Raw genomic sequence first — 10,000 nt, forward strand, 5'->3', positions numbered from 1 at the left:
TGAGTTGATATAAAATACTGTATACATTCATACATTATATATATATATATATATATATATATATATATATATATATATATATATATACATATACATATGTATATGTATATGTATGTGTGTATATATATTACATATACGTATATATTTATTGGTCGTGTATATAATCATGAATAGAGGAGAAATGAATATAAATATTTCTCTCTCTGATCTCACATCCCATGACGAATAGTAATTGCCAAATCCTGCGCTCATTCATGAGGAAATTGGCCATTGTCTTTGCTAACAATATATCTTCGCGTAGAATATCTTGGAATCATATTTTAGCGACGCTCTCCCTCCCATTTAGCGAGAGGATTCAACTGGGATTTTATCCGCCTGTTTTTATATTGCGAGGATAAGCTTCTGGCATCATTGAAAACAATCATCTAGATAACTACGGTTACGCATTTCTTATCATTCATAAAAGCCGTATTTGGAAAAGTATAAATGATAACCATTATTCAGATTTGCCCTCCTTCCACGTTCACGCTCAGTATGTCCCCGCTTATCTTATTCTCTCTCTCTCTCTCTCTCTCTCTCTCTCTTTGTATGTGAGTGGGTTTTTCCAAGGAGCCTGATTAGTCATTGGTTCACTTCTTTGTCAGTCTCTGCACACACCAAACTTGAATACCTTTCTGAGGAGACATTCTAACAGTATTTTTCACAGGAAATATTTCAATACCTTTGAAGGAACAAATTTTAATATATTTCATTGAACAGATTTTAATATCTTTCAAGGATCAAATTTCAATATCTTTCAACGATCAAATTTTCATATCTTTCAACGACCAAATTTTAGTATCTTTCAAGGAACAAATTTTAATAATAGCTTTCATCGGACAAATTTTAACATCTTTCAAAGAACAAATTTCAATAACTTTCATAGAACAAATCTTAATAATATCTGTCATAGAACCAATTCTAATACCTTTCAACGAACAAAATCTAATGTTTAATAGAACAAATTTTAATATCTATCAAAGAACAAATCTTAATATCTTTCATAGAGAAATTTTAATATCTATCAAAGAACAAATCTTAAAATCTTTCCTAGAGCAATCCTAATATCTTTCATAGAACAAATCTTAATATCTTTCTTAGAACAAATTCTTACATATTTCATAGAACAAATCTTAATAACATCTTTCACCGAACAAATATATTCATTTATGAAAAAGCAAAAAGAAAAAAAAATCTTATCTTTAAAATATTTCAATCCACACTTTCCCATTCTGCGAACCTCAGCTAAGTCGTCAGAGTAACGCGGTTCATTTGTATCACAACCATGACAGAAACGCAATTTGCTGAAAAATATGAGTCTTCTAGGAAATAATACGAAGGCCATCTTTCCTCTTGAACTTAACTACAAAGGTGCGTTTTAGCGTAACGGCTACGTAAATCGTTGGGAGGTAAAGTGCTTCTTAGGTTGCGGTGAAAATACCTGTCTATTATTCTGAGCAAACTAATCAGTAGACTCGAGAAAGGAATTACCTTCACGTTTGCATCGCAATAGTCTCATTTTCAGGCGCTTGATTGACTGAATGTGCCACTTGACACATAAAACAAACATAATACTGTATATTTGAGAAAAGGTTAAAAAAAATCTTTAGATAAGTACCTTTCTTCCAGCAAAGAAGATCATCATGCTCACGAAATGCACTTACGCCATTGCCTTCTTAACCTTCTAATCTGTACCATCAAACACCAGGTCAAGGGGGAACTCGTCAACACAGGGCACAGCCTAGAATGGCGAGTCAGAGCATCATCTATCCCTACGGTCAACCTGTCAGGCGGTCCACTCTCGTACACTTATTCCGTCAGCCATTTAAGATTGCACTTCGGAGAAAGGGACCTGCAGGGCTCTGAGCACACTATAGCAAACTACGCCTTTCCAGCCGAGGTAAGATGCTCAGTGTACTGCTTGGAGCGCCTTTTATTCCACTTCTTGATGTGTCCAGAGTATCTGCATTAGGCAGTTCACAATGTGCAAAAAAGTGCATGTGCATTCATTAAGCTCTATTTTTTTCCTTAGAGTAGAATAACACGCTTAAGTGTTGTCTTTTTAACTATCTGCAGTACAGCACACGTGTAATATCCCAAGCACTTGTTTCCCCCTATTCAGTGTAGAATAGCTATTATTTCATCGAAATTATAAATTGTGTCCCTTTTTCAGACGAGCGTTCACAGACTCAACTACTGTTTCCATTGCTTAGAGTTGCGTTCATTGATAAACCAGTCTTTTCGTTTTCATTAAGTAGATCAGAGTATCGCCCTATCGTCAATGTTTTCCTTGATCAAGGCTGTGACGTTCAGTCATTTTCTATTACTTTTCTCTGGTCGAAGAGGAGCATACTTATTCATTGCCTACAAAAACCAAGTACATTTACTGGTATTTCACTTGCCCACTGTAAAAGCATTTTCCTGTTGCTTTCAGTAAAGCAGTGTTTTCCCTAATGCACACAGTAAAGTAGTGGTGCTTCTCTGGCTTATAATGAAGTCATATTTCCCTCGGAGTTTACCCTGTCCAAAGGAAAGCAGCATTTTTTCTTGGTACGCCCAAAGTTAGGGGTAAAGCAGCATATTTTCCTGGTTTTTGGCCTCTCCCTTAGTAAAACTGTAGTTTTACTTGTCTTTTAGTAAAGCATTGTTTTACTATTCACTAGTCTATCTACAGCCTGCAGATGGGTAGTATTTTCCTATGATTTTTCCCTGCTACAGTATAGTAGAAAGACAGTATTTTTTCAGATTTTTTCTGTCACAGTAAAGAAGTAGGACAATATATTTTCTGATTTTTCCCTGCCCCAGAAAAGAAGTAGGACAACATTTTTTCAGATTTTTCTCTGCCCCAGCAAAGAAGTAGAACAGTATTTTTCTGCTTTTTCTCTGCCACACTAAAGAAATAGGACAATATTTTTTCTGATTTTTCTCTGCCCCAGCAATGAAGTACGACAGTATTTTTTTCTTGATTTTTCTCTGCCCCAGTAAAGAAGTAGGACAGTAATTTTTTTTTATTTTGTTCTGCCACAGTAAAGAAGTAGGACAGTGTTTTTCTGATTTTTCCCTACCAGGGTAAAGAAGTAAGACAGTATTCTTCCTGATTTTTCCCTGCCACAGTAAAGTAGTACTGAAACAAGTTGCTCCCTGTGTCTGGTGCCAGCCAGATATTGCTTTTTTTCTCTCTCGTACCACAAATTTCCTTTGGACTCAGGGATTCTTTGTACGAGTCAGCTTTAATTTGTAATTCCTTCACTCATCTTGTCTATTTCAGAACACTAAAAAGTCAGAAAAATCCAATAAAATAAAACGAAATCATATACACGGATCCTTAACGTCCATAGAGTCAGTCTAGGGGGAATTGGGAGAGGACATTTTCAAAATGTTTAAAAAAAATTAAATTGGGATGAAATAAAAACTGAGAGGATATCTTCATTACACTTCACTAATTTGAAACCTCTGTTCCAGTTGCAGATTTATGGATACAATTCGCAGCTGTACACGAATTTCTCGCAAGCGGCTAGTCAAGTATACGGCGTGGTAGCTGTCGCCATTCTTATCCAGGTAAGTAGAATTACGAGTAAGAGTGCGAGTGTTTGTGTACGTGTGCGTATGTTTGTGAGCGTGGACGCTGTCCTTGGTTTCATTGTGTATTTATTTGCTTGTTACCTGTTATTTTCATCTTCCGTCCCCGTCCTTTCTCCCCTGTCATATTTTATAAATGTACGTCTGTCAATATGTATGTATATGTATACATAGCCTGTTCTAGTCTTGATTAATATCTCAGGGGGAAATCCTTTAATATTTCAGAATATTTCTAATTTTTCTTATATAACTATATAACATACGCTTACCGGAAACCCAATTTCAACTCCAGAACATATGTTTTATAAGCTTTTCAAGATATTAGATAGAGACTAACGGTAAAATAATATTTATAGTAGAAAAAAACACTTCTCAGTTATTTCTCCTTTTATAGTTAAAGCTTAACGCGTTAACTGAACTTTAAGCAACAGGAAAATGAAAATACAACGTATGAGCAACATTAAACAGAAACAAAATTAATAAAAAGGAAAATTAAAATTTAGACGCGAGTGTACTCTAAGGCTTAGGGGGCCAGAGTAAAATATATGACTGGCAAAAACAAAGAGAGAGAGACAGAGAGAGTTGAGATTAAACAAAATTTTATATATTTTCTAAGTGATACCTGCATAAGTTTCTACTATACATTCAGTCTTGAGAAAGAGAGAGAGAGAGAGAGAGAGAGAGAGGGGGGGGGGGATGGTCGTGGCTGATGGTGGTGGCGGAATTCAGAATACGAAGAAATACGGGTGAAATGGACGTAGACGTAGGAAGTACACAAATATATAAAATAATAATAAATTATAACAAGGAAAGACAAAAGAAAAAGTATAAAAAACAAGCAAGGTAATGAAAGCCTTTAGCTGTTGTCGAAAGAGCAAATAGGTTTGTCCCGCTCTATTCGCCTCCACTTAATTTCATTTCCTCTCGTTCTCAGTCTCCCTCTGACACCTTCAGCCCCTTTTTCAATAAGCAGGACACCTCACTTCATTCTATCCACTCTACTGGGAAACAGTTCACCCCGAGTCTATTCAAACCATCCTCAGGAAAATGTCTCCAGAGGACTTTGGACATTTCTTTCTCTTTGGGCTCTCTTGTCAGTGTCAATTTTTTATTTCTTTATTTTTTTCTGTTCAGTTCGAAAATCGTGATAGCTTAGAGATGCTCTACTATATATATATATATATATATATATATATATATATATATATATATATATATATATATATCAAAACGGCTAAGTCATCATGACTTTCGTATCAAAAACAAGAAAAAAGGAAAAAAGCAAGCACTAATATATATATATATATATATATATATATATATATATATATATATATATATAATGGCATCTATATCTACATATGTTCGTAGTATGTGTGCATATATAGCTATATATATATATTATTATTATCTATATATATATTATTCAAATAAAATGTAATCAATCCAAAAGGAAAATTAAGGTCCGATACAGGTACAGTACAAGAGGCGAACCACTTTTAGTTTTATACTACCAGCTATTTTCCCCCTTTATCGTTAACAGCGAAAACGTCAGATAAATTCCCCCTTGCTCAGTACCACGGCATAACAGAAATTATTTTTTAAAACCCAACATATGCCACAAATAACATCGATAGGTTGTAGCAAAACAAAGCTCAGTAAAACATTTTTCAGATCTTCCCAGAAAAAATAGAAGTTATTCGTTATTTCTTTAATTCTTTTATTTATTTTCTTTTTTGTATAAGACTACGAAGCTGAGACTCTCTACATAAGAGTAGCGCTAAACTGACCACTGATGATACAAAAACTATAGAAATGACTTGATCGTTCTCTACGGATGTTCAAGCGAAAATACAATGCATTACTACCCTAATACTATTCTTAATGCATTTTGAGAATTTTTATTTATTTATATACTTATCGTTTTTCTTAATAAGTGGTATCTCTTCTTCCTCTATTTTCTTTTACTTCCTCTCACTTCTTCCTAATGAACACCATATTCTTTACGCTTGAATTTCAAGTCATTTGCCCTTGTGGGCTTGTTCCATATGAGTAGGTCTCATCTACTGAATAATAATAATAATAATAATAATAATAATAATAATAATATAATAATAATCTACCACTGACCTGTTAAGGAATGGAATAGACTATAGAGTTTAGGCCAAAGGCCAAGCACTGGGACTTATGAGATCATTTAGCGCTGGAAAGGAAATTGAGAGTAGATAGGTTTGAAAGGTGTAACTGCAGGAAAACCTTGCAGTTGCACTACGAAATAATTGTTAGGAGCCGGTGGAGAGGAATGGAATGGAGGTACAGTAAAAGGAATGAAAGGGGTTACAGGTAGGGGCCGAAGGGACGCTGCATAAAACCTTTAGCAATGCCTACAGTGCACCTCGTGAGGTGCACTGACGGCAATAACCTCCAACGGGGCTGACCTGTTAAGACGCAGACCATTTTGGTACGCTCTTGTCGGTAGTGTTAAAAGATTCGTGATATCTGGTGCGGACCCCTGGTCCCTCCAACCAAACTTGTGCTGTGAAACTGAATTCTCTATTTTGTCTTCTTTTTACAGCTTGGAGACCGCACTTCCCCCGCCCTTTCCACTATGCTGGAGACTCTGCCTGACGTGAAGTTTGGGGGTGAGTGACACAATTTCATTTTTTTTATTGCTCTTGTTCCTAATATTCTCTTACGATTATAGCAGGGAATGGGATATAAAGAAGTGGCCCCAACGCAAATGCTAATGCTAAGTAAATGTTCTTAATTTTCTTTCTAATATGCGGTGAACTATCTCATGACGTATACGTCAAATTGCTACCATAAAGACGGACAGATAAAGACTGATGAATGCCATCCACTCTCCTCTCTCTCTCTCTCTCTCTCTCTCTCTCTCTCTCTCTCTCTCTCCAGTGGATCGTTTTCATGAAAACCGCAAATGATTCTAACAGAATCATTTCACGGCGTGCGCCATCTTTGGCAGACCTCGAAATTGCTTCGGTGCTTTCCAATATTACTGACGAAATTTTCGGTGTCTTGATCCCGGGGTGTCCCCCCACCCCCTCATCCCCACCCCACACCCTCCCCGGTTACTCCTAGGCCCCCGATCTCCTCCACCACCCACCTTAAAAAAGAGAGAGAGAGAGAGAGGAAGATGATGGAGCGGAAAATGACTCTCAAAGTTTCTTCTTTCTCTCGTCGCCGAAAGATTTCTTGTGCGTAATGAAGAGTGACTCATTAGTATTTCCATCGCCATTTTGGAATGTTTTAAAGGTTGGTTCCTTTTTCTAACCTGGCTCAAGACCTTACTTATATATTCGCTAATCTTAAATATTTCGAAAAATTCAATAATTATCTCTATATTGTTTTTAGATTTCTAACCGTTGGATGATGTGAAAAAGAATCTGGAAATCCTCTATTCATTATTAATGTTTCAAATTATATGAAAGTCTTCAATTTTAATTCAGAAAATTGAATGAATACTGGAGGAAAGAAAATTCAGTTCAGTGCAACACGGAAATCAGTGCGCTTTCTCTCACTGAAAGAAATAGTTTCGATCTAATGACGGATGGAGGAAGCAGAAGCTGCCATACATATCAATAAATCTTTGAATCTACTCCTCCACGAAACCCTTACAAAACATCCCGCACCATACAAGCACTGTACTTCCCAGCAGCACTCCTTTGCGCATGCGTGCCTAAACAAACAAAAGACGTAGGTAATTTCAGTACCAAATCCAGTGATTAATTTCTCCCCCTTCTATTTTGTTCAATTACGTCACGTTCCGTTTCATTTATTCATCTATTTTTCACCGGAGAATTCAATTCCGTTTGATGAGTGATACGCCACACGGGCCATTTCAGCACTCCCGAATTCTCTCATACATATATTCATGGTATAAATGAATTCCTGCTATGAATAAATTCCTGATACGGGCAAATTTTGGACATCAACATATTCTTGATATAGTTATATTCTTGAAGTCAACAACATATCCTTGATATGGACATATTCTTCCATAATCAATATATTCTTGACATGTTCATATTCTTGATACACACACATACACACACACACACACACACACACACACACACACACACACACACACACACACCATATATATATATATATATATATATATAAATATATATACATACATATATATATATGTATGTATATATATATATATATATAGTATATATATATATATATACACACATATATATATATATATTATATGACCACACACATATATATATATATATATGATATATATTATATATATATATATATATATATATATATACTAGATATATATATATAAATAGTCATCCGGTTATATATATATATGTATATATTGTATATATATATATATATATATATATATATATATATAATATATATATATCTTGATATCAACATATTCTTAATATCAACACAGTCTTGAAACAGATATATTCTTCATATCAATATATTCTTGACATATGTATATTCTTGATTTCAACATATTCTTGATAAAGGAATAAACATTATTCCAACATATTCTTGATACACACACACACACACACACACACACATATATATATTATATATATCTATATATATATATATATATTATCTATATATATATACATCTAGCTACAGATGTCCTTTAATATCTAATTCGCTCTACCTCGGAATTAATATATTTTCATATATGTTAACCGAAGGGGAATTTTCTAGTCGATAAGAGATTTGTCGGCTCGCGGGATTCTGAGGTAGAGCGAAATAGATATTGAAGGACATTTGTAGCTCGATGTATGTATATGAACCACGGTAATGTGATATGACACACACACACACACACACACACACACACACACATATATATATATATATATATATATATATATATATATATATATATATATATATATATATATATATATACAGTAGTTCTTGATATCAATATATTCTTGATATAGGTAGCATATTCTTGAGATCAACATATTCTTGATATATATAGATATATTCTTGACATCAACATATTCTTGATATGGGTATATTCCTGAAGCCATTCGTGATTTTAACATGTGCCTTGATATAAAGCTGATCTTGATATTATCGTTTTCTTGACGAAAATGTCTTCGTGACGTGAACATAATCTAAACATAGAATCAATCTAGGCATCAATTCATTCTCGATGATAACAATGCACATACTGCACAAATGTCGTCATGAAGGTGAATATTTCAAGTCATGAATGAAATATGGATTTTCAGAAGCTGAAATGTCTGTGTATCACAAGTATCGCAATTTGACTATCAATGACGGGGAATAGATTTGTTTACATTTTGAAGGCAGATCACTTGAAAGTGATTTCCCAACACACCATCAAACATTAGATATTGATCGAGTAGGTGGTCCAAGACAAGCGAACTACCCAATTTTCACCAACATAATTATACTAATTAACATAATTAGTCAATTCGGTAACCAATCTCCCGAAATCATTCCTGCATTGAAGGGATTCCAGACAGGAAATCGAGAATCCCAATGGAAAGTTGATATAATTCTCTTCATTTGATTCGATTCCCGGCTCTCTCTCTTTCTTGATAGTTTCTGTGGCAGCTATTTGTTATTGATGTTGTTTATTATGGAAAAATGTCTTCTTAACCCATATATATATATATATGTGCGTGGGTGTGTGTGTATGCATGTATTTGTACATGCTGTTTATATTAGCTATTGAATGGAAGTATACATCACACTCATACGCGTGTATAAATTTGCTATGAAAATTAGTAATCATTTGTGTAGAGTACCTATACTATACTTCTATGACCGGAGAGAGAGAGAGAGAGAGAGAGTTGTTCAATGCTGGTTTCAAGCTGTAACAAAGAAAATTATGAACGTAAACAAAATATAGAAACTTTAGACATTTTTATACTAAACAAGGCTATAAGGGTTACCATGGCCTTGTGTGTTTACAAAGAGATGCGGGACACTCATGATAAAAGAGAGAGAGAGAGAGAGAGAGAGAGAGAGAGAGAGAGAGAGAATTGTACTTCCCAGAGTTCTTCGAAGTTCATAAAGCCAGAGAAACCTTATCCTAGACAGGCACTGCGTACGTGAATGTTCCACCCCACTTTTCCGATCTGTTCTGGAAACGTCTTCTCGTCACGCGTTTCTGGAACATTTTGTAGCTGGGTTTGAATAAGGACGTCAATGACCGACCGTTGCTTAGGAAGTTCGTCTCCGACTTCGAGTAAAATTGCTCTATGAAAAGTCAAATTTGTTCTTATATGGAATACATTTGAATTTCACTTCGTACGCTATGCCACGACTTCATATATTTAAGTTTGTGAGAAAATAAGAAAACTTTGCCACTGGAGTTTTA

At 34.8% G+C, this 10,000-nt stretch overlaps 1 protein-coding gene across 2 annotated transcripts in view; it reads left to right on the forward strand.

The window, feature by feature from the left end:
* Positions 1–10,000, forward strand: part of LOC135219490 (carbonic anhydrase-related protein 10-like) — a 106,490-nt gene that overhangs the window by 88,526 nt on the left and 7,964 nt on the right. For both annotated transcript variants that reach the window (XM_064256294.1, XM_064256295.1), the window contains 3 exons: positions 1,748–1,939; positions 3,502–3,597; positions 6,194–6,260. In XM_064256294.1, the coding sequence (XP_064112364.1) occupies positions 1,748–1,939; positions 3,502–3,597; positions 6,194–6,260 (355 nt within the window). The remainder of the gene's footprint in view (positions 1–1,747; positions 1,940–3,501; positions 3,598–6,193; positions 6,261–10,000) is intronic.

The sequence above is a fragment of the Macrobrachium nipponense genome, chromosome 1 (genome assembly GCF_015104395.2).
Source record: "Macrobrachium nipponense isolate FS-2020 chromosome 1, ASM1510439v2, whole genome shotgun sequence".
Classification (NCBI taxonomy): domain Eukaryota; kingdom Metazoa; phylum Arthropoda; class Malacostraca; order Decapoda; family Palaemonidae; genus Macrobrachium; species Macrobrachium nipponense.